Source organism: Podarcis melisellensis, assembly GCF_964234715.1.
Source record: "Podarcis melisellensis genome assembly, chromosome: 2".
Taxonomy (NCBI): domain Eukaryota; kingdom Metazoa; phylum Chordata; class Lepidosauria; order Squamata; family Lacertidae; genus Podarcis; species Podarcis melisellensis.
In genome coordinates, this window is record NC_138529.1 from 17,859,701 (window position 1) to 17,885,234 (window position 25,534).

General features: G+C 44.1%; 1 protein-coding gene and 1 long non-coding RNA gene across 3 annotated transcripts in view; one reads left to right on the plus strand and one right to left on the minus strand.

Moving 5' to 3' along the window:
- Positions 1 to 15,907, plus strand: part of HLF (HLF transcription factor, PAR bZIP family member) — a 70,457-nt gene extending 54,550 nt beyond the window's left edge. The window contains exons 3-4 of one of the 2 annotated variants that reach the window (XM_081898959.1): positions 2,632 to 2,852; positions 7,809 to 15,907. In XM_081898959.1, coding sequence (XP_081755085.1) covers positions 2,632 to 2,852; positions 7,809 to 8,027 — 440 coding nt within the window. In that variant the 3' untranslated portion in view covers positions 8,028 to 15,907. The remainder of the gene's footprint in view (positions 1 to 2,631; positions 2,853 to 7,808) is intronic. The other variant, XM_081898960.1, reaches the window with a different exon arrangement.
- LOC309363074 overlaps positions 1 to 25,534 on the minus strand; it is a 674,350-nt gene that overhangs the window by 74,043 nt on the left and 574,773 nt on the right. The window lies entirely within an intron of this gene.

Below are 25,534 nucleotides of genomic sequence, written 5' to 3' on the forward strand. Positions count from 1 at the left end.
CAAGGCACACAAGGGAAGTGGTAGTCAGTTTGAAATCTTCCCATGATCCTACTTTGGCTTTTAAGAGCAAGAAGCAGGTAGACGAATAGCTTGTCCCCTTGTGATCAGGAACAATGTGATACATGGGTTGCCATGTTAGCATCGTTCTAGTGTGTGTGTGAATACAAAAAATGTTATTATACTAGCCATGGCCATGATAGATCTGAATCAAAAATAAATACAAGCAAAAGGGGTGTCATGGCACAAATAGTGGTCTCTATTTAGATCTCTGCATCTCCCTTACAGCTCACTGTGAAATGGTCCAGGATATTCTTTCTGATCTTTTTTGCCGCCAAAGCAAAAAGGGCGACTTTATGAGTCACTGAAGCATTTACATCGCTTAGAAGCCATAGGACCTTCTCTGCTGGGGAGAGACATTTTTCCTGTACAGATGGTGACAAATCGTCCGCCAGGTCCAATGTATAGCAGGCAATATAGTAAATAGTGCAATATGCCTTTACTGGCGATTGCCCACATATTCACAGTCTGTCTTCGTACGGTATCCTATTATATCAGCCATCTAGGATGGCGGAGGACATATCTTGAAAACACAGCTCAGTAAAAGCAAATCTTGGTGAGGCTGGCCGGAGATTCAACAGGCATCCTAGTGTGGATCAGCATTTACTACTCTGAAATAAGTCCCATTCAGCTCAGTGAAGCATAAGGCGAGTTTGCAGAGCATCGAATGATCCCCTTTGATAGCAGTAGGTTTGAAGCAGTGTTTCCCAAACTTGGGTCTCCAGCTGTTTTTGTACTACAGTTCCCATCATCCCTGACCACTGACCTTGCTAGCTAGACATGATGGGAATTGTAGTCCAAAACAGCTGAAAACCCAAGTTTGAGAAACACTGGTTCGAAGTAAACAGGAAGATATGACCAACTGTCAGTCACACATAGCAGCACAAGATAAGGTAAAGGTAAAGGGACCCCTGACCATTAGGTCCAGTCGTGGCCGACTCTGGGGTTGCGGCGCTCATCTCGCTTTATTGGCCGAGGGAGCTGGCATACAGCTTCTGGGTCATGTGGTCAGTGTCTCAAATCCAGGCCCGTATCTACAGAGCGCATTCTGAACATGTTCAAAAGTGCTCTGAAAACAGGAAAACGTGTGAGACAAGCCGGCGACCACCAGGCACTTTCTGGCTCACAGCTGATTTTCTGAGAATGCTCCTTAGCCACCCTTCCTACGAATGGAATTATATTAAAACGTCCTGATTTATCCTCCAACATCAACTTTTGATTCTCTGCAACAAGACTGTTTAATCAATGGGACGGTGTTTATGAAACCAGGCAGGATATGCCCAGTTTTCAGCACTTCAGATCTTGGCATTGAGTGACATGGCGCACAGTGTGAGAAGGAAACTCTTCTGTGGGTACGAGGGATAACAATTGAATTCCTTGCTGCCCCTTTCCATTTTTTGTGTATTCTGGGGAAGAAATATCCCTTTGATCTGCCTCTCTCATCTCCCAAGTGTTTCCCAGCCCTTCCTGGAAGCAAATGTTATTGGTACCGTCTATAGAACGTGTTGCACAATCAGCTTGGCTCGTGTCCTTTGTGGCACCTCTAACTTCACCCTATTTCCCCCCTACAACTCTTTATAATGTCCTGTTATTCTGGAAAGTTGGACATGGAAGGCTGAGAACCAATTTCAGATGAGAGAAATGACATTTGGGTGTGTGTGGTTTTTTTCCAGTTTGGGCGCAAACATTGGCAGTTCCATGGAACAAGGAGCATGAGACAGTAGAGCAGAGGGCTTGGGAAATGTATTGGACTCCAACTCCCATCATTCCCAGCCATGCAGACCGGTGGTAAAGCACGATGGGAGTTGGAGTCCAGTCTGGAGGACCAATGTAGATTTGTTTGGGTACAATATGGAATGATTTCATTGTTTTTACAAACATAGAGGAACATGAGTGGCCTCTGCTTGACTCATTTATCCACTTGCGGGTTTTATGAACAGGGAAAGAAAATGATAGTTAAGTCTCATCGTTCTAGGATTGACTATTCTTCTGCAATCAATCTCATATATTTTCCAGGATTATTTGTACTTTATAACTCGTATGCACTCTGGTTTTTAAAAAGCGCTTTCATATTTTTGTTTTGTTTTTGTTTTGTTTTAATGTATTTTTATTAAAGATTTTCTTGATTTACAGAAGTATGTGTAATGTCTCTCTCTCGTATTTTTTCCATGTAACGTTTTTACAAATCGGTTTCATTTGTTGAGACATTAGGAAGAAAAGGGGGAAAGGGGTGGAGGGGGGAAAGATGGGTGGGGGTGGGGTCATGTGGCGATGTTTCTATTTTACTTAATATATGTAGGGTTTGGGGTCATCGTTGCTTGTGCAGGTTCTCTGCTGTTCACTTGTGGTGGTGTGAGAGGTTGGGGTTGGCCTAGGGTGTGGTTGCTTGTAAAAGCGTTTTCATATTTGAGATGTGCGTTGCTATTTTTGCAAGGTTCAGTAAAGTTTTTGAGGTCCTCGGTCTCCCCATCTTCGTGGGTCATGGAGTGTGTTTTGTGTGTGTGTGTTATACCACAAATTTGCAACGTTCTCTCCCTTCCGGTTTCCTTACCATGGTGTCTCTGCTTTCTGCAGGTCAAATCGTGCCCGCAAATCGCAACACGCCAAGCCCCATCGATCCAGAGACCATTCAGGTTCCGGTGGGGTATGAACCTGACCCGGCTGATCTCGCTCTCTCCAGCATTCCTGGCCAGGAGATGTTTGACCCCCGGAAGCGCAAATTCTCCGAGGAGGAACTGAAGCCACAGCCGATGATTAAGAAAGCCCGCAAAGTCTTCATCCCAGAGGATCTGAAGGTAAATTGGGACCGGTGTCCAACCTCCTGGAAACTGCTCTGGAGGTCCAGAGAGTAAGGCATGGTCCTAGAGCCATTCTGCTGATTTCTAGATGGACTAAAATGTTCTGGGATTAGGACATAGAATAACATCCTGGAGGGCCACTTGTACCACTTTCAGGGTTAGACAGGTTTTCTTGTTTATGGCCCAGAGAGCAGTAAGGTTGTCAAATTGAAGCGCACAGGAACCTTACAAATCAAAACTTTCCCTTCCTGCATTCTATCTAATAGGCCAAATGCAATTAAAAGTGAAACATTAAAATATTATTAAAATAAAAATACACCTTGGATCTCTGATTATTATATTCCTTCCTTCCTTCCTTCCTTCCTTCCTTCCTTCCTTCCTTCCTTCCTTCCTTCCTATTTCCTTTTTTCTTTTTTTCTTTCCTTCTTTCTAAAAAAATCTGAGCTGTGTTGCTTTCATTTGACCAGTCTAATCTGCTTCAATTTTTCTGTGTGGCAGGTTTTTATGCCTAGACAAGTGTTTCCTTGGCTCCCTCATTCTCTGGAATGAAAGAAGCTGCTATTTAATCATCCAAAAATAATGTCGGCACATAAGATTTTGAGAGCCAAGTGGATTAAAAGTTAATGAATGGTGAAACTCACAGAGCACGAGGTAGAATGGGTTTCCGGTTGAAACATCTTAATGGTTGCCCATAACATGGCATGATCTGAAGGCGCAGGATGTAGCAACTTTGCTGAAGCTAAGCGGGTTTAGGTGTGGTCAATGTTTGGATGGGCAACCATGAATACGGGAATGGTCCTAGAGGCGGTATAAAAATATTTATAATAAAATCAAGTAGGTATCCTTGAGTTCCCATGTGAGATAAAGGTTTGGGTTCCCTTGGGAAGGAGGACAGGACATAAATATACAGTAATTATAAATATAAATGTATTTCTTGTTTTTATTCAAAGAAAACTATATAAATTGCTCAATTGTAGTACAGTCGTACCTTGGATCTCGAATGCCTTGGCTCCAGAACAAATCGGCTCCTGGATGATCGAAACCTGGAAGTGAGTGTTCCGGTTTTTGAATGTTCTTTTGGAAGCCGAACGTCCAACGGGGCTTCCGTGGCTTCCGATTGGCTGCAGGAGCTTCCTGCAGCCAATCAGAAGCTGTGCTTTGGTTTTTGAACATTTCGGATGTTAAATGGACTTCTGGAATAGATTCTGTTCGACTTCCAGGGTACAACTGTAAAACCTTTGAGTTGCAAGGAATATTGAAATTATCTAGGAACACAATTAAAAATAAATAAAATGAACAGTAAAAGATATAACACTAATACTAAAAATAAATAGTCAGGATAATTTAGTTCCCAGCTGCACCATTGTGTCCTTGGGAAATTGCCTAAAATGTATGGGATTTGTTGTTTGTAAAACAGGGATAGAGGGGTATGTCTAGCAAATCATACATATTCTTAATATTGGTATGTTGAGCTGCAGCTTATGGGACGCGGGTGGCACTGTGCTCTAAAACCACAGAGTCTAGGGCTTGCCGACTGGAAGATCGGCGGTTCGAATCCCTGCGGCGGGATGAGCTCCCGTTGCTCGGTCCCTGCTCCTGCCAACCTAGCAGTTCCAAAGCACGTCAAAGTGCAAGTAGATAAATAGGTACCACTCCGGCGGGAAGGTAAATGGTGTTTTCGTGCACTGCTGTGGTTCGCCAGAAGCTGCTTACTCATGCTGGCCACATGACCCGGAAGTTGTTTGCTTCCCTCAACCAATAAAGCGAGATGAGCGCTGCAACCCCAGAGTCGTCCACGACTGGACCTAACAGTCAGGGGTCCCTTTACCCTTTAAGTGCAACTTAAAGTTAAGTACCTTGGCTCCCGAACGCCCTGGAACTCAGACATTTTGGCTCCCGAACACCCCAAACCCGGAAGCGATTGTTCTGGTTTGCATATGTTCTTTTGGAACCCGAACGTCCAACGGGGCTTCCACGGCTTCTGATTGGCTGCAGGACCTTCCTGCAGCCAATCAGAAGCCACAGTTTGGTTTTCGAATGTTTTGGAAGTCAAATGGACTTCCGGAACAGATTCTGTTCGACTTCCAAGGTATGACTGTACTGTAGTTTGCTCGGAAGCCCTTTACCATAGTTTCCTCAGTTCGGGCATAAATTAGAAACTGTAGCCAACTATGGCTTCCTGACCTGTTTTCCCCAGTTGCACAAAGGGAGGAACGAAGTAGCTGTGTGCAGGGGAACAAGGCTAATTCATATCTCAGCTTATTAAGTCCAGATAACATCCTAGTGCAACCAGTGTGTGCATATTCACCGTGTTCATTTACTGGCTTGCCTCAAGAAACATAAACCTTTGAATACATTGGAACAATTAGAACCAGGGGAAATCTAAGAGCAGGGAAATGCTGTCAAGCCCCTTGCTTGCTCAGAGGAATTCATGTTCTAGTTTCTTCTAAGATAGCAGCGACAGTTGCCCTCAGCTCTTCCCAGAATGTTTGGTCACAGCTTTCTCCCGTTTCCCATGGTGCAGAAGAGTAGTTCTGGAAAGGGGTAAGCAGATTAGGCCGGCCAATCGTCTCTCGGCTGCATGTGATTCTAGATGCCAGCCCTGCTTCTTTCAGGACCGGATTAAAGGATTTGCCTTTGCAATTTGTTAAAATAAAGTTGTACGTGGCCTGGATAAGCCCAGGAATGAACTGAAGTTGAAGCTGGTTTTTGTGTTCTTTTGCAGATATGATGACGGAGATGGGAAATCATAAAGCCAAGATGTAGCCTATGGGGTGTAGGAAGAATGGGAGGGGAAAGAGGGTTTTGGCATATCTCTGGAGCCAGGCTGCTGAGATATACTGCAGTCTGGTACCCACTTACCTGGAAGCAAGCTCCACTGAACTCAGTGGAACTTACTTCTGAGTAGCTTTGTATAGGGTTGCATTGCAAGGATGGTTTCACAGCATGCAAAAGTTGCTTTTGGGTAGCTTAAAGTGCTTGCATTTTATTCCAGTCTTCCTCTCTGGGCAACAGGGAGTTGAGGGATATTTTTTTTAAAAAAAAGTAATATTATAAATTATGTTCTTGCTTCTCAATTTGATCCTTTTACATGGTTTTGTATGCTTTATGTGACTTGCTGTTATTTTTACGGATTACAGTTTAGTAATTCTTCGTTGCAATTGATGAGTACAAACTGTTTAATTATTATTTGCTGTTATTTAATATTTAATACATTCAGACAGATTATTAGAGATTTTTTTATTTGATATAAATTGTCTACAGTGGTGCCCCGCAAGACGAATGCCTCGCAAGACGAAAAACCCGCAAGACGAAAGGTTTTTTCGGTTTTTGCGACGCTTTGCTAGACGATTTTCCCTATCGGCTTGCATCGCAAGACGAAAGCCCATAGGGAAATCTCGGGGACCTCTTTTAAATGCTGGCGGTGGGGAGCAAAGCCTTTCCCCCCCCTCCGGACTTCAGAAGAGGTCCAGGAAGGCCGGCGGGGGCGAAAGGCTTTGCTCCCCACCGCCAGCATCTTAAAAGCGGTCCGGGATAGCAGGGAAGCGCTTCCCGCTATCCCGGACGGCTTTTGAAGGCAGGCGGGGGGGAGCAAAGACTTTTGCCCCCCGCCAGCCTTCAGAAGAGGTCCTGGACCTCTTCTGAAGGCTGGCGGGGGGCAAAAGTCTTTGCTCCCCCCCGCCTGCCTTCAAAAGCCGTCCGGGCGCTTTTAAATCGCCCCGGACAGTCCCGGGGCGATTTAAAAGCCCCCGGTTAGGCAGGCAGGGGGGAGCAAAGACTTTTGCCCCCTGCCAGCCTTCAGAAGAGGTCGGGGGACAGACTGTCCCCGGACCTGGTCTGAAGGCGGTTTCCATAGGAACGCATTAATTGATTTTTAATGCATTCCTATGGGAAACCGTGCTTCGCAAGACGAAAAACTCGCAAGACGAAAAGACTTGCGGAACGAATTAATTTCGTCTTGCGAGGCACCACTGTATTTAAAAGTTAGTGTGACTTTTTTTTTGTATTGGTTCAGATTGATATTAAGCGTGTGACCATTTTGTTTTGTTGTTTCTTCAGCTTTCAAACTGCCTTCTGTGTATAGTGATAGAGAAAGGCAGTATACAAATTGAAAGTGAACTAAAACATTCAGAAAAGAATGTTTCAGAAATGAAACATTCAGAAATTAAATGAAACATTCACAAAAAGTATGCATAAACATGAGAGTTAGAGACTTAAAACAAGAACAACAGAAGCCCGTACTACTTGGGATTTTCAGATTTGGTCTGCATACAGACCATACATTTAAAGAAATCCTACCAGAAATCCTGGGAACTGTAGTTTAACCCCCACAGCACCCTTAACAATAGTGCTGAGGATTCTTTATGTGATAACAACAACAACTTATTATTTATACCCCGCTCTGGACAGCTCCCAACAGAATATTAAAAATTTGATAAAACATCAAACGTCCAAAACTTCCCTAAACAGGGCTGCCTTCAAACGTCTTCTAAAAGTCAGATAGTTGTTTATTTCCTTGACATCTGATGGGAGGGCACCACCACCGAGAAGGCCCTCTGCCTGGTTCACTGTAACCTCACTTCTCGCAGTGAGGGAACCGCCAAAAGGCCCTCGGAGCTGGACCTCAGCGGGCTGAACAATGGGGGTGGAGACGCTCCTTCAGGTATACTGGGCTGAGGCTGTTTAGGGCTTTAAAGGTCAGCACCAACACTTTGAATTGTGCTCGGAAACGTACTGGGAGCCAGCGTAGGTCTTTCGGGGCTGGTGTTACGTGGTACCGGCGGCTGCTCCCAGTCCCCAGTATGACATGTATGCAGCGAAGGCCGATTAGAATATATGTAGCCCTTCCAGTAGAAGTGCACTGTGCTGACCCTGCGCTGGTGCCTTGTAGCAGAAGCTCCGTTAATCTGCTGAAGTCTAACGCTGCCTTTCTCCCTCTCTGTGATTAATGAGCAGGATGACAAATACTGGGCAAGACGCAGAAAGAACAACATGGCTGCCAAGCGGTCCAGAGACGCTCGGAGGCTGAAGGAGAACCAGATTGCCATTCGCGCCTCGTTCCTGGAGAAGGAGAACTCCGCTCTGCGCCAGGAAGTGGCCGATCTACGGAAAGAGCTGGGCAAATGCAAGAATGTCCTCGCCAAGTATGAAGCCCGGCATGGTCCTCTGTAAATGGCATTCCCACCCACCCCTTTCTGCCCTCCCTTTCTGCCCCTCCTCCTTCTTTCTTTTCTTTTCTTTCTATTTTTCTTTTCGGTGGGTTGGCATTTGAATCGATGGACAGTGTGTTTATTGCTTGATAGCACCACACCCAAACGCCCCCCCAACCTTTCACCATCAGCACTTTACCAGGAAAACAGAAACAAAACGAAAAAAACAGCGTACAACTTTTTTTTTCTATGTGCGTACACGCATGCGCGGGTCTGTGTATGTGTGGGCGTGTGTGCATGTTCACCTCAGCACTCCCCATTTTTATGGAAATGGAAGGGTGACCCGTTTTCACTGGGACTGCTGAAACCTGCCATAGTTAAGCTTTTCATTTAATAATTAAATATTTTCCAGTGCTGCTTTGAACTAGGTTTTATTATTTTTATTATTATTACTATTGTTATTATTTTACCCTTTTGCCATTCTCTTGATTTAATTTCGAAAACGAGAACGGAAAGAATGACTCGTGCTATAAATGGAGGAGGAGGAAAACAAAGCCTACCCTCCCTGAATCTATTGTTTAAATATGCCTAATCAGACATTTTTAACTTGCTACTGCAAATGCACAAATGATATTTTAATGCTAAACTGCAGAAATATTTAATTTATAGATTTTTCTCCTTCTTTTGTTTTGTTGTGTTCTAAAGTTTTGGTGATTAAAAAAAAGAAGATATCTTCAGGCTTGCACTGCTGCTGATAGTTTTCTCGGTAGATCTCGTAAGAAACAGCTGATAGTTTCCTTTCATGGCTCTAAAACCCAAAAACTGCAAATAAATCACAGGGAGTGTTATTTTTTGTTTTGTTTTGCACAGCCTGAATCTAAGCAATAATCCTCATGTGCACTCTGGTATGCTACTTGCAATGTTCCAGGTGGACATAGGATCACCTGCCCTACCTGATAAGATAATTTTCCACTGGGTTTTCCTTTGTAATTTGTAAAAAAAACTTATTGATAGGCTGCTACAAGAACCTCTCAAACATGGTTTGGTTTTTAATTGCTGGAAGCCGTCCCCACTGAGCAATTCAAATGCTCAAACAGAAAAGTGGGGGATAAGTTTTCTAAAGCAGTCAAGAGATGGTGCAGGCAGAAGGTGCACTTAGAGGGCCAGTCTAGGCATTTTGCCACCTTATGACAAATCAAAGTCTTGCTCCCCCTGCTGGTGCCATATGCTGAGCACAACGTTAACGTTATCAAGTGCTGACGTAGGATACTGTTCTATTAAAAATTGCCCGTTAACTTCTTTTACACTTCCATACAGCTATGTCTGCCCTCTAGTGAGGGGTGTGTCTGTGAAGAAATCAAAAGGCTGTTGACTGCAGGAACGGGGAAAGGCCTTTGGCTCACTGGATGTTGCCGGACTACAACTCCCATCATCCTTGGCCATTGGCCACACTTGCTGTGGCTCATGGGAGTTGGAGTCCGGGAGCAACTGGAGGGCTACAACTTTCCCGTTGCTGCTGCGTGGGATATTAAACCCAGCTGTCAAGCTGCTCTGCTGCCCCTATGGACCTCCTCCGAAATTGCAGGCGGTGACAGCCGAAACAGGCAGCTCTCGGATTGTGGCACCACAAGAGGTTGTGTAGTTTTACCTCTACAGTTGGGCCAGCCTGGTGCACATATACTGCTGTGCTTGCAGATGTCCACCCCTTGCCCCCAACTGAAAGTATAAGTAACTGGTCCAGACACTTATGGCAATGTCGATACCCTATTAATGGGGAGAGGATGAGGTTGTGTTTGGACTCAGCCCCACACCTGCCCCATTCCTCAAACAGCCCACTGGTGTTAATAGGGGATAGGGGGGCAGTGATTGCCCTTGCTGGATTGGGGTGCAAAAGACACGTGGCAATTCGTTGGCAAGAGAACAAAAACGAAAACTTTCGAATATTCACCGCTTTTGGAGTTTGGAGGGTTTATTGTTATTATTGCTCTTACGGTTGTTATTTCCTTTGCCATTTGCATTTCTTCAAGTCCTGTTTATGTGATTAAAGACTTTAAATTCAGCTGTATATTCAACTTTTCTGTAAAATACTTTCTGTGGACTTCTCCCTTGCTGTTTCTCCAGATTCTTTTGACTCGGCGAGAAGTCACTTTTTTGCAAAACCTACTTTTCCTTGAGGTGTTTTGTTTCCGATTGTATCATAAAACCGATGGCTCTCAAACTTTCTTCTGTTGTTTTCCGCTTTTTGTTCTCATTTTGCTTTCGAAACTTGTGTTATGTAGTGGACTTTCTGCAGGAGATTTTTTTAAAAAGTGAATGTAGGAGATGCAGGTCTGTATGGAAAGGTGATGGTGTTGTCATACTGTGGCAAATCCAATCCACACAAACGTTTTCTGAAGACCAAAAGAACACGATTATTACGATATGTATAAAGTTTCTACAGAATCATTAGAGTGTGCTTTTTTTGTACAGTATTTTTCAAGGACGAATGCTGATTGTGTATTCTGAGAGAGAGAGCATATATCACAGCGAGGAGAAATAAAAAGAAATTATTCCACGTTTAAAGGCAGAGCAAAGATATATATCTCTTTATATATTCGTTAGCATTGTACAGAGAGGAGACGCTTCTAGATTGTTGTTCCCCCTTCCCCCTTGAGATCTTTCTTATTTTTTTGCTTACCACTGAGACTTTGGAAGGGTTTTGTGCTTTACGTTGGGGCACGATCCATCGCCATGTGGGTGCAGCTGCTTGCATGCGAAGAGATCGCATTGGGTTGAATCGGGCACTGCTGTTCCTTGTGCTCCTCAGCACGTGCCACCTTGGCGCATGCTCAGAGGATGAACACTGCGCACGTGGGCAACCATGGGCCGGATTGAGACAGGGAGTCGTGCAATATATCCATTTCTTGGTTCAGGGCGCTGCAGTGTATGAAAGCCGCTAAAGGGAACATACCTCACTGGGTCTTTGCGGAATTCCTCCGTGCATAGCTGGCCTTGCCCACATTCAGATGGATTGTGCCCTAAACATTTTATGAAAGTTAAAAAAACAAACAAACCACGGTTCTCCAGGGTCCTTTGTATTTCTAATAAATAAATAACTGTTTTCCCATTCATGGAATGAGGATGGTTTTTTTCCCAACAACAATGCAGTGAGTCCCATTTGCCAAGGAAAAAAGGCACAAAATACTCTGTGATGCTCATCACAGGGCTTAAGTTAACCGAAACAGTAACAAAGCTTGCACATTCCCTGTCTTCTTTCACATTTCACATTTGCTGCTGAGGTAAGGTGTTGTCTCTACCCTGAGGAGCATCCTGTTTGTGTGACTTTTGTTCATTTATACACTTCACAAACCCAATGGTTCTTTAGAGTGAGGCAGGCTTCCCAAATAATAATACCACATTTTCCCGTGTATAAGACTATATTTTTTCCTAAAAAGTTTAAAATAAGGGATTGTCTTATACACAGATCCTGCATAGTGCATTTTCTTAATTTGGGGTTTTAAAAAAATAGGGGTCAACTTATACTTGGGGGCATCTTATACACGGAAAAATACGGTAATTTTTTAAATTTGTAAACACACACACACCATCTAACTGGGTTGCCCCAGCCACTCTGGGTGGCTCCCAACAGAGGACAAAAACAGAATAAAACTTCAAACATTAAAAACTTCCCTAAACAGGGCTGCCTTCAGATGTCTCCTAAAAGTCAGATAGTTGTTTGTTTCCTTTACATCTGATGGGAGGCCGTTCCACAGGGCGGGCGCCACTACTGAGAAGGCCCTCTGCCTGGTTCCCTGTAACCTCACTTCTTGCAGGGAGGGAATCGCCAGAAGGCCCTTGGAGCTGGACCTCAGTGTCTGGGCTGAACAATGGGGGTGGAGACGCTCCTTCAGGTATACTGGACCGAGGCCATTTAGGGCTTTAAAGGTCAGCACCAACACTTTGAACTGTGCTCGGAAATGTACTGGGAGCCAATGTTGGTCTTTCAGGACTGGTGTTATATGGTCAGGGCGGCCACTCCCAGTCTCCTGCCGCTTTCTGGATTAGTTGTAAGGAACATCAAGCTGTGGAGTCTCCTGGATGACTTCCTGATGAACATCTCTATTGAAGAAGGAGACTGTGAGCTTCATGCACCATCCTTAGGGAACAATTCACATATTACACAGAGGCAAACCATGCTTTGCCACCCAGTGTTTTTTTCCACAACAAGGAGGTTTAGCCATTCATAGCTTCTTGAGGAGCAACACCACATTTGTCACCTGTATGCCTGACATTTTCAGATGTCGGTGCTATTCTTCTAGAAAAAGAGGTGCTGGAACTCACCATGAATGCCTCCTCCTCCTCCTCCTCCTCCTCCTCCTCCTGCTACTACTACAGTGGTACCTTGGGTTAAGTACTTAATTCATTCCAGAGGTCCGTTCTTAACCTGAAACTGTTCTTAACCTGAGGTACCACTTTAGCTAATGGGGCCTCCTGCTGCCGCCACGCTGCTGGAGCATGATTTCTGTTCTCATCCTGAAGCAAAGTTCTTAACCCGAGGTACTATTTCTGGGTTAGCGGAGTCTGTAACCTGAAGCGTATGTAACCCGAGGTACCACTGTGCTACTACAATTTATATACTGCCCTTTATTAAAAGATCTCAGGGTGGTGTACAACATTAAAAACACATTACAGAACATCAGTGATAAATCATAATAAAAACATCCTTTTTGGCCCTGTCAGCCAGTGAGGCAATGTCTCCCACCTGAGAGGTGCTGCAACTGAGTTCTAGTGAGTTCCAGCTAAAAGAAAACTGTCAGAAGTTAAGCTGAAAATTGCAATGTATGCGACGGGTCTCGGGTGCTTTTAATTCCTGTTGAAATTATAAGGTACACTGGGTGGTATTGAACTTTTACTCATAGTCATGCTCATTCATTTCAGTGGGTCTACTCTGTGTAAAACCTGAATTGCACCCTTTTGTGTGGATTCTTGGGGCCAGGGTCATCCCTATGCCTCTTATTGCCTGTGGGTTATGACTTTCCGACTCGTGAAACACTGATTCTGCCATTTCCTTGCCCACCTCATTCTGCCTCTGGTTGAGGACCAGGTCAGGCCCAGCCAGGTGTATTATCTGTATTATGGTTTGCCATTGTTACACTCAAACAGGCCAGAACAGTTATTTCCTTGTCACGATGAAGCTTGCTCTGACAAAGTAAAAACAAAAACGGGTGCACATTATTCGTACATCAGGAAATTATGGTGCTACGGGTTTCTCGAGAATTGCTTTCTTCTCAAAGCAAACACTTGTTTATTCCAATAAAACACACCTTATTCTGAAGGTGATTTAGTCAAAAATACACCTTATTGTGGCATAGGCAATTTTGTTTTCCCATTATTATGCAGATTTCCTGGAGAGGGTTTTGCCCCTCCGAAAAATGTACCACTTGTTTGACCACGTCTGTATTTCTATGGACCATTATTCCAGTGGAAGGAATATGTTGTAGCTATTTAGAATGTAAGCTATTCTTTACTGGCCAGTAAAAAAGAAAAAGGAAAAAGTTATTTAATAATAAATTAAAAAATCCCACCGTCTGTAAAAACGAAAGTCATAGATGCAACCCAAACAAAAAGTTCCATGGAGTCCAATTGAGTCCAGTGTGGGAGGAGAGCACATATTCAAACTCCCTCCTATTGAAACCAATGAGACTTAATAGTGCTTAGCTCTGGCTGATTCATGCTCAGGTTTTTGTTTTTTAAAAAATGCCCTTAAAAAAAGACAATGCCAGGCTGCGAGCAAAAAAGAAAAGGGGGGAAAAGGCCTTTTAAAAAGTATACTTCTCACGTTTCTATGGTGGAATGCACACAACTGTTTCATGTGGTGATTACGACATGATGTTTGAATATGACTGCAGGCGCTGATCTGATGTCTGCCATGGGTGTTTTGATTCTCCAATGTGCAATTAGGTCGGGAGGAAAGGACTCGAGGTTACAGTGTCCATAAGGGATAATGTAGGGAACCTGGTGGATGTTGTCAGACTCCAGCTCCCATCATCCCCATCTAGAATGGCCAATAGAGACATTGGGAGTTATATATGGGAGTTGAGAGGGTCACACATCCCCTGTCCCTGGCGTAGAAACTACATACCCTGGAAAAGTGTCAGTGATTTTTTTTTAAAAAAAATATGATACCACAATTCTTCACAAGTCTAATCAGACATAAATCCCACGGGGTGAGTAGGTATAGGACTGCAACCGTAGAAGAAAAAAATAACTTTGGCATGTGGTGAGCCAGGGTTTCCCAAACTTGGGTCTCCCGTTTTTGGACTACAACTCCCATCATTCCTAGCTAGCAGGACCAGTGGTCAGGGATGATGGGAATTGTAGTTGGAGACCCAAGTGATAAGCCAATAACATGACTGCTTTACCAAACTCAGCCTAAATTTTTGGGTTGGGTGAATCAGTCCTTTTTGCATCTTTAGTTGCAAAGTGGAACTTTCAGAGGCATTAAAGAAATGCATATGGCATATATATATATATATATATATATATATATATATATATATGCAAGACATAAAGGTCTGCTGCAGACTTCGTGGTCTTGGATGCAGTGCTCTTTTAAAAGCTTATTTTCAGAAGCAATGACTTCATCTTATAGTTCCAAGTAAAGTTTGAATTTTCTAGGCAGAGTGGTTAGGGGTATGTTCAATTAAGTTTGCTTATACCACACAAATTATACAGAGGTTTCTACAAACAGTTAGCGGTGGTAACTTGTAACAACCGCCTATATTTTGTGGCATTGAGCACGCAGTGAAGCAATCGCTTCACCTCTTAACTCTGTACCCGTTGCTTGGTCTGCAAACCCTCAAGGCAAATTTCCTGCTGCTTCTGAGAGGATTTCTACTTTGGCCAGCCGGCCGGCCTCACAGCTGGCCCGCCAAAGTGCACTGGTGGCCAACTAATTTGGAAGGATGAAGCGAGTAAAAGCAACAAGCCAGGTGTCAGGAAAATAACAGGCACTATTTCAAGGGACGGGTGGCTGCTATTGGACTGCATCGTGGCACAGAACCCGCTGGCAAAAGTTCCCTGACCCGATCCCATGGCAGAACTGGGTTTTGTTCTGATTGGTGACTCTGTACCTCTGGTCAGCAATTCGACAGGCTGGAGGGCCAATCAGAGATAGGTGGCCATGTGGGGATACAAAGAGATATCCCTTCTAAAATCTCCAGACTGGCACATTTGCTGAGAGGGAGGTTACAGGAAACCAGTAACTGGAAGCCTGGCTATGGCTAAAGGGCTCTCTCTACCTGACGGTTGTCAATAACCCAAGTCTGGCCTGGTACCATGAACTGTCTGCCCCTGCTGTATAGGATTTGAGATCACACACCATTCCATGAGAGTCAGGTGTATGTAAAGGAGCAAAACCTAGCCTTATCTTTTGAGCTGATGTTTCTTCTCCGGCGATACCAGCCTTTGTTTTTACTCGGGAGTGTGTGTATGTGTTTGTGTGTGTGTGTGAGAGAGAGAGAGATTGTGAGATTGCATTAGCGCATGCATGTACTTTGAAAAAAGGAATAGTGAGTTTGCATATTATTCTTTTAACTTGGAAAAGGATGTAAAACAAAATACTGGATCCGGACTATGTTAAACGTCCCATTGAAATCAGTGCGAGAAGTTGAGTCATGACTGATTTCTTTGTGTCCAAAATACAGTGAACTTAGTCCGGTACCAATCTTTTTTTCTCTTGCTCTCTCCCACGATCGACCACTGTATTTCTGGCAACACCACAAGACCACCTCTGTTAACAGGATTTTAACAAATAAGATCAAATTTAATGTACGTCATGAAATGGATTGCTTTCTGTATGGTTTTCAGCCCAAATCTTTCTGTCTGTTATTCTTTAATGTTTAATAAAATCATTTAATTTTTTTCTTTTGATGGGTGTCGATTTCTTTTCATGCAACAGGATGGGGAGGTGAACAGCTTGCACCCAAAGTTTGGGTGGGATTCTTAATTTTGGCACGGTCGTTAGCGACAGTGTTTCTTTATAAAGAGCCTATGTAATGTACTGGAAAGTGATAGATTTGGAGCAAAGAGACCAATATCAAAATCCTCATCCATCCATGAAGCCCAATGGCTGTCCTTGAAGCATCTTCTATCTCCACTTATTCTACCTTGCAGAGCAGTTTTTTTATATATAATAGTCGGACACGACTAAACAACAACAATTTTTTAAGTTTTCAGATACATTCCAATATTAGCCTCATTATAACAATTTCAAATTATCATGCAATTACTAATACCAATCATTCAAATACCTAATTATATAATTTAGGTGCCCCCCCCGAGTGCTAGAATTGATGGTTTGATGTTTTACTTTATTTCTCCATTCCAGAATCTTTTTAATTTCAGTTACACTCCAGTCAAAATAACAATCCCCTATACAACAATATTGACAACTTCCATTCGTATCGACACATTAAATAATATATAAATCTACAAGTGATGCACTCAAACTGTATCCTTGTTCTTCCTGTGTGTGACAATCTTTCTGTGGGTGATGTTTCTTCCTGTCCTTGTAAAATATTATGCCTATCTTTTCCCAGTTGTTGCTGTTATCCATCATGCCTTGGGAAGAGCTAATATCCCATTGTTGTTTCAGAAATTCTCCATTGCTCCGTCCTGTGCTTCGTTGTTTTGCAACTTTAACAACAGCTGCAAAAATCACTCTGTCCCAATAAATAATCTGTCTTTGCCATTTTCCCTCCTAGCCTGGGAAGGAGTGTGATCTGTCGAACTACAAATAACTCAGTAATGAAGCTCATCAACTCCTTGGCAAGCTTGCAGATTCCTAAAACAGGGTGATTTCATGTGCAATATCCCAAGATCTGGAGCGCTGATATTGTATATAAAATGTTCCAAGTTCAATCCCTGGCATCATCAGGTTGGGCCAGGAAATAAACCTGTCTGAAACCCTGAAGAGCTGCTTATCATCGTCATCATCAAACCTTTATTGGCATCACATACAAACATTCAGAATAAATAGGCCAGTGTGATCTCGTCACCATTTCAACAGTACAGTCATTTGCCAAAGGGAAGAAGAGGCAAGCAATCTGTTTCATCTCTGTGGGTCTCCAGCAAGGGCATGATCCTGTAGCGTACTTCGGCGACAAAAAATCAAATAGAGGAACTTAGCTACTGTCTTGGTGAGCTTCTGGTCTCTCCCCTGTAATAAGAAGCGTATAACCTCTGTCTCTGGTTTCCATGTTGGAATACATAGGTGGTGTAGAAATTGTTGGTGGAGATCATCATACATTTTACGTTTAAGGGCCATGTGAGCTAGAGTTTCCACCAGGTGGGCATCGCATGGGCAGATCATATCTCCTTCTGCCAAACCCGCAGACTTACCCCAAAGGAGGTTAGAAGGATTAGGATTGAACCTAGCCAGCGAAAAAGCCCTTTCTTGCGGGTTAAACAAAAATTGTAAATAATTAAGGTTAGATTCCTGCGGCCAAGAGAATCGAAAATAAAGAGGGGAACATGTTTTTTCCGCAGTTGAGATTGGTTCCTGGCGATCTATGTCCCATAGCCTAGTTTTTAACATGGCCTTGGCGATTGGGAAAGCCACAGCACCCAGGAGAGCCTCTGAAAGCCCGAGTTGCCGTATCTTTGTGCAAAACAGTTGTAGCCCTGGGGAAGGGAAGGAGTCTGACAGAACTTCGCTAAGTAAAGTATCTTTGTCTGCTGAAAAACAAATGTTTAGCCAGCATAGAAGAAGTCCTGGCAACTGTATCTAGCTTATGTTGGACTCCCTCTAAACAGAGGGCTGTGTAAGGTACGCAGCGTGGGACAGGGAAAATCTTAAGCCAGTGTGGTGTAGTGGTTAAGAGCGGTAGTCACGTAATCTGGGGAACCGGGTTCGCGTCTCCGCTCCTCCACATTGCAGCTGCTGGGTGACCTTGGGCCAGTGTGAGAGCCAGTGTGGTGTAGTGGTTAAGAGAAGTAGTCACGTAATCTGCGGAACCGGGTTCGCGTCTCCGCTCCTCCACATGCAGCTGCTGGGTGACCTTGGGCCAGTCACACTTCTTTGAAGTCTCTCAGCCCCACTCACCTCACAGAGTGTTTGTTGTGGGGGAGGAAGGGAAAGGAGATTGTTAGCCGCTTTGAGACTCCTGAAGGGGAGTGAAAGGCGGGATATCAAATCCAAACTACTACTACTACTACTACTACTACTACTACTACTACTCTTCTTCTTCTTCTTCTTCTTCTTCTTCTTCTTCTTCTTCTTCTTCTTCTTCTTCTTCTTCTTCTATAGAAGGGCTGCCTGCACTCGTTCCATTGACTGGGTAAACCCTGGCATCCAGACTGAAATTCCATAGAGCAGTTGAGCTCTAACTTTAGCTGCTTATCAGTATAGACCAGGCAGGTCCAACTCCCAAGAGATTGTGATCTCATCCCACTATTAAAAAACTGGCAGTGATTTACCCATTGGATTGACCAAAGTTGTGGAGCTTTTTTGGGGGACGACAGACCAGAGTTGCTGATGTTTTTTCCCTTTTGGGGTGATCAATCAGGATCCTGCGATCGACCAGGGATGCCCAGTGATCAGCCATTAGATTACTATCAACTGGTTGGACATGCCTGGTGTAGACCATGTAAATGGACCATTGATCTGACTTGGTACAAGGCGATATTCCTATGATACAAAATATGATAAATATAAACATCTCTCAAGTAAGACCTACTACTCTAGAACACGTAAGTACTGGCAAGGTTAGCAGCAAGTTAAATTGCCACCCCGAAAGTTCGTCATGTGAGAAGGTCAGCTGGGATTGATTCTGGCATCTCACCAACTATTTAATAACTATTGGTACAACTTCTGTACGCAACAGGAGATAGGAGCTGTAACTATTTAATCATAGATGAGTTGGCAGCAAAGCTGGCGAGCTGCATTTTAATTCCTTTCACCTAATAAATCTAGCCCAAACTGATCACATGAATCGCTTCAATTGCACTTGGGAACTAGATCTTGAAACCTTGGTCAGTGTGGTGTAGTGCCAGTGTGGTGTAGTGGTTAAGAGCGACACTCATAATCTGGGGAACCGGGTTCGCGTCTCCGCTCCTCCACATGCAGCTGCTGGGCAACCTTGGGCCAGTCACACTTCTCTGAAGTCTCTCAGCCTCACTCACCTCACAGAGTGTTTGTTGTGGGGGAGGAAGGGAAAGGAGAATGTTAGCCACTTTGAGACTCCTTCTGGTAGTGATAAAGCAGGATATCAAACCCAAACTCTTCTTGGGTACTGTGTAATGAGTTTTGAACTTTGGTAAAAATTTTCCATTTGGGGGATTTAGATATTTGCCCTGTTTATTCCACTAGAGACTCCGTGGTACAACAAAAGTGTGTGATCAAAAGCTTGTAACAGTTTAGGGCCAATTATACCCCATTCCTGACTTGTCACCACCCAGATTGTCCCAGTGATAAAACAGAGGCGCACGACTTGCAAGTTTTATCTATTTTTATTTTAAAGAAACAACCACCAAACCAAGTGTGACCTTTCTCATGCGTTCCTACTAGGCAACCAGGAGAGAGAAAGCACTCGACTTTCGGTTCCTATTTGGGTCATGTGTAAATGTTGGCCTCAGTGGGGTTTTGACACTGTAATGTAGCTTGAGGCAAATTTCTGCATGGCTGAAGTAAAAGAAGTGTTAGCACTCTGGGATTCTGCATCGCTAGACATTCATAGGGGAAGCAAAGCATGAGGATTGCCAAACCCTCTCCTGCCCAGCTCCCCACTTACCCATCAACGGGTGGCTAACAGAGGCTGTTTCATAGTTTAATAAAGCGTTGTGTGACAACGTACTTTTTTTTATCTGGCCTAAATCTTCCATCATTCAGTCTGGAAAACAGGCCCCACTGAGAAATGAATCCTTTTTATTTTATTTATGATTTTCAATTTTATACATTTCAATATTTTTACAATCATTTTAACATTTCAAAACTCAACTTCCTTCCCCCTTTTTCTGCAGTGCCTTAAATTTATTTTTTTATATTTTCTGCGTATTCCAAATTAACTTAATTTACTCATTTATTCATGTACAGTCGTACCTTGGTTCTCAAACACTCCCGAACGATCAAAAAGCAAAAGTGAATGTTCCAGTTTTCGAACATTCTTTTGGAACCTGAATGTCTGACAGGGCTTCCATGGCTTCTGATTGGCTGCAGGAGCTTCCTGCGGTAACATTCCTGCAAGTAACATTCTTGCTGCCGTAGTTGCATACATGAATAAATTTCTATACAGTTTGGGTAGTTCTGTCCCTATAATTCCCAAAAGGAAAGCTTTTGGGTGTGTGTGTTTTTTTAACAAACATTATTTTAAACATCTTTTTCAATTCATTATACAGTGGTACCATGGTTCTCGAATTTAATCCGTTCTTGGAGTCCGTTCGACTCCCGGAACTGTTCGAAAACCAAGGCATGGCTTCCGATTGGCTGCAGGAGCTTCTTGCAGCCAATCAGAAGCCGCGGAAGCCACGTCGGACATTCGGCTTCCGAAAAATGTTCACAAACCGGAACACTCACTTCCTGGTTTGCGGCGTTCAGGAACCGATTTGTTCGGGACCCAAGCCGTTTGACTACCAAGATACCGCTGTATATCATTTCACAGTGAGCTTTAACCTCACTACAAGAAATGAATCATTGAGGAAGTATTTATTTAGGTAAAGCTCACTCATTAGGCAAGGCAGGAGCACAGTGGTACCAGCAAAATGGCAAATGAGATAGGAGGCGAATCCTGCAATAATTAAAACGGCTTATCTATGGAGCAACATGGAATGGGACAAGCAGGGAGATCACAGGGAGTATACTGTATTTTTCCATGTATAACACGCCCCCATGTATAAGATGACCCCTGTTTTTTGGGGCTTTAACAAAAAATTGGGGGGTGCCCAAAATTGTGGAGTTTTTTTGAGGAGGGGGGAGATTGCCCAGAGGTGTTCTGCTTTTGGGGGAACCAATCACTCTACTGACCAATCACTCTACTGATCAATCACTCTACTGACTGCTCGCCACTGCAAATGGCATGCATTGCCGCCGCCGCCACCAATCATCTGCTCACTTGACACAAAAGCCCACCTGCAAACTAGACAGTACAACAGAGGATTGCATGTACGCCATGTCACAGCCATAAATCGACCGCCCAATTGCCACAGCCACAGCCAATCGTCAGCAGGCATTACCTCAGCAACCAATCACATGCCAAATCACCACTGTCAATCTCCTGCTGGCTGCTGCCACCAATCACCCGTCCCCCCTCTGCTATCCATGTATAAGACCACTCACAATTTTTGCCTATTGATTCTAAGGAAAAAATACCGTCTTATACACAGAAAAATACGGTAATTAAGGGAGAGGAAATGGGAGCTGTGCAGTCATGACAAACAAGAGGATCAAGGTAGGGAGCAATCACAAGTTCTAAGTCATCCTCACCTTGTTTGACCTTCACCTGTCATCACTGGGGATCAGATAAAACCTGCCAGCTATTTAATTTCTTTATCTTTCTTGGTGATCAATTTTTCCCTCCTTCTCGACTTGTTGACATTCTCCATTGCTTGCCCAAGACTTTTTCCAGGTGCATCCTGAGAAATGCTGTTTATGGAAAGTGCCTCCACAAAGTGCTCTCAAGTCCAGTCAGTGGCGTAGCGTGGGTTGTCAGCACCCGGGGCAAGGCAAGTAATTTGCGCCCCCTAACCCGTGGATTTGCGCCCCCTAACCCCCAGATGTTGCGCCCAGTGCGGCCGGCCCCCCCTACACCCCCCACACTACGCCACTGAGTCCGGTGATAACACTGAGACAAAGCCCAGCTAATCAAACCTTTTTTCTCCATCTTTGCCTTCGAAGGTGATTTTGTGCAGAGATCCAAAATAGCTCTTTGCCTTAACTTTTGCCGTCACGCCTGTAATTCCTCCCCTCTCCCTCCAACACTTCCATATTCAAGTATCAACCGTCTTATGCTTTTTCGAACGGCGCACCTGAAATAGCAGTTTTGCCCTTGACATTGACACATACGTTTCGCTGTGCATTCAGTGTTCTTCATAAGATATGCTCACGCTGCAAAATATTGCACTCATGGGAATAGTCAGAGGAGGCAGGGGAACAGCTGCCCACCCCCCACAACAAATCAATAAATAAAAATACTCAACTAAAAGCAGAAATGGGCTATGCCTTCTGTGTGCACAGAAAAACTGCATTGGAAAAAAAGGAGGAACTTGAGAAAGAAGCGCTGAAAAGCTTTTCGGCAAATCCAAGAAAACTCGTTTTAGTTTGGATTTTTTTAAAAAAAAAAGATGAAAAAGGTGTTTCCTCTGTAATTTTGCAAAATATGCTGCATGTAAGGTACTCTCTGGTGTTATTTTTTTATTTAACTTCCTGGTTTTCAAATGACTGAAGATATTGACCAATTTTTCTGAGCACGTGGGGAGGGAACAATTGTTGTTGAGATGTTTCATTCCGAATCTGATAGAGCCAGACATAGGACGATGACAGGTGGGTGTCCTGCCCGGCCCCCAATAACATAAATCTTATCTTCACCCAGTGCTTTTTTTTCTTTAAAAAATGTTTAGGGGTACTCTCATTTTGATTCAAGAAAATCACCATTTTATAGTTCAAATCGGGGGAAATAAATACAGTAAATGGACAAAAGTACAAATATTCACAAAATATTTAGGGGTATGCGTAGACCTGCATACCCCGCCCCTCAAGCACCGTCTTCACCCATGATTATACCTATCACATTACGGATGTGAACTAGCTGCCTTTAATATCTTCAAGAAAAAGAGAGTGTGATTGTTCAAATCAATATGCCTCTAACTCAGGCATAGGCAAACTTGGCCCTCCAGATGTCTTGGGACTACAACATCTGGACCTCCAGATGTTTTGGGACTACAACATCTGGACCCTAGCTAACAGGACCAGTGGTCAGGGATTGCGTGGCGAGATCCCGCCACCCCCCAGTGGAAATAAAGACACGTGACACAATTATTAAGGTTAATGGGCTAAATGAGGCCACAACTTTATTGGTTACAGGTGATGAGCAGTATTGGCTTAGGCATTGGTCCTAACCAACTATATCCAGCTTCAGCCCATCCGCTAGAAGTCCAGGAAGGGTTAATCACCAGTAAGGGGAGTCCTGCTGATGCACATCAACTAGGAACTCCCCTAGGGGTCACCGCTCAGCGGCGTGCCTTAGGCCCTGACTTCCATAGGCTTCGAACAGGGCCACACCCCCTGGAATCCTTTACCGGACTACCCTTCAATATGCAGGGCAGGTGATGGCGCTTCCTCCCCTCTTCCATCTACGAAACAATACCAATACCAATGCCTAACCGCCAATAGCAAGAAAGTTGTGGTGATTTGCTACGAGGTAGGCGAAAACCAAGTGGCTGGTGCCAATTGGCCAAGTGGAAAAATTCCTACCAGGCCCCTCAACGGCGACCAACCAAGGTCCATAGCAAGATCAAGGAACAAAAACCTTAGAAGGCGGGAGGGTGGGAACAGCTGGTAGGCGGGAAAAGAGGGAGATCCCTGGCCGCGCCTGCATTAAATAGGGCAGGCCACACCCCCAGAGTCAGCCGATTGGCTGGCCAGGGGGTGACGTGGCCGGGGATTCTCCCAATCGCACGGGGCTCCAGCCGCTGCGCGCATGGTGGGGGCATGCAGCCCGCAACCCCACCTCCTCTGCAGGGCGGAAGTGGCTTTATGAGAACTGTAGTCCCAAAACATCTGGAGGGCCAAGTTTGCCTATGCCTGTTCTAATTAGCTCAAGCACTGCCATTAAGCAGGATTAGGAACTTGGTGCATACTGATTGAGGTCAACTGGTTAATTCGACAGTCCATTTGACATTCAGACTGGATGACTACTTCTAACCACAGTTCGTGACCTGAGCTTCTGTCCTTGTTGCTCTTGCCTCAATGCCTATCCTGATGCTCACCCCATTAGGGTTGGCCATGCCACCTTGAAAAGGAGGAACAAAAATCGCCTCCCATTGATTAAAGCGGCCATCTCAATTCCACTAAACATCTAGATGGCACATAAAAATAGTCTTGACCTGAGTGATGTTGCTCCAGAAGGATCGTCTCTATCATGGCATGCCTTTAAGAACAGTCTGAGCCCCAGCTGGTATGTGAATGAATGAATTTATTATTTCGGTCACAGACCAGTTCCAGCTCACATACAAAATCAGGGAAGTCATAGGGATACATTTAATTTTGCAGTTTGGTATAACAGGGACAGTACAGATATAGCAGCAATTAAAATTTATAAGTCAGATCTTATTCACTAAAATATAACCATTTAAAAACCTTAATCATGATGATATCACAGCTTGTTCCCTAAGTTTTATGGCAATGACACAGAATTTGGCCACCTTTAATGTGATCTCTGGATCGTTGTCCTCTTGACCTGAGTGACGTTGCCACAGAAGGATCATCTCTATCATGGCATGCCCTTAAGAACAGTCTGAGCCCCAGCTGGTATGTGCCATCATGGTTCAAAGAAGAAGATGTTGCATCCTGTCTCCCTCTCTGAAGAAGAAATGTGCACTTTCTTGCACTTGATCACAATAACCAGGACATAGCATGTAAATAAGCTTTACAGTACTAGCCAGAGGCCATGACAAAACCATACAGACACTATCAAAGAAATCTATATATAAATCTATATATCAAAACAGAACCTTTGTGTAAACTATCAGAATCATAAAATGCAACGTTTAAATTGGGGGTCTCCACACAGCATACAGTATTTTCCTGTTTCAACCTCTGAATCTCCCTTACAGTTTACTGTAATTTCATCCAGATTCTTCATCCTAATCTTTCTTGACCCCAGTCCAAAGAGGGCCACATTGTGGGTCACTAGGGCATTAACATCACTGAGCAGCCATAGAACTCTTTCCACTGGGGAAGGACAGCTTTCCTGGACAAATAAGGGATTTAAAAAGCGTCTCCTAGGTTCTGTGGATAGTGGGCATTGTTGTTGTTTAGTCATTTAGTCGTGTCTGACTCTTCGTGACCCCATGGACCAGAGCACGCCAGGCACTCCTGTCTTCCACTGCCTCCCGCAGTTTGGTCAAACTCATGCTGGTAGCTTCAAGAACACTGCCCAGCCATCTCGTCCTCTGTCGTCCCCTTCTTCTTGTGCCCTCCATCTTTCCCAACATCAGGGTCTTTTCCAGGAAGTCTTCTCTTCTCATGAGGTGGCCAAAGTATTGGAGCCTCAGCTTCAGGATCTGTCCTTCTAGTGAGCACTCAGGGCTGATTTCCTTCAGAATGGATAGGTTTGATCTTCTTGCAGTCCATGGGACTGTCTAGCACCATAATTCAAAAGCATCAATTCTTCAGCGATCAGCCTTCTGAACTATGCCCCTCTGCAAACCACTGTTCCAAATCTATACTGTCCTCCTGCTCCTGGGAAGATTCAGGATCCGGATTAGGAGCAGGGAGAGGGGGAGGCTCCCACCATTCCTCCTCAGTGCAGCCCTCCTCAGCACGGTCCCTGACAC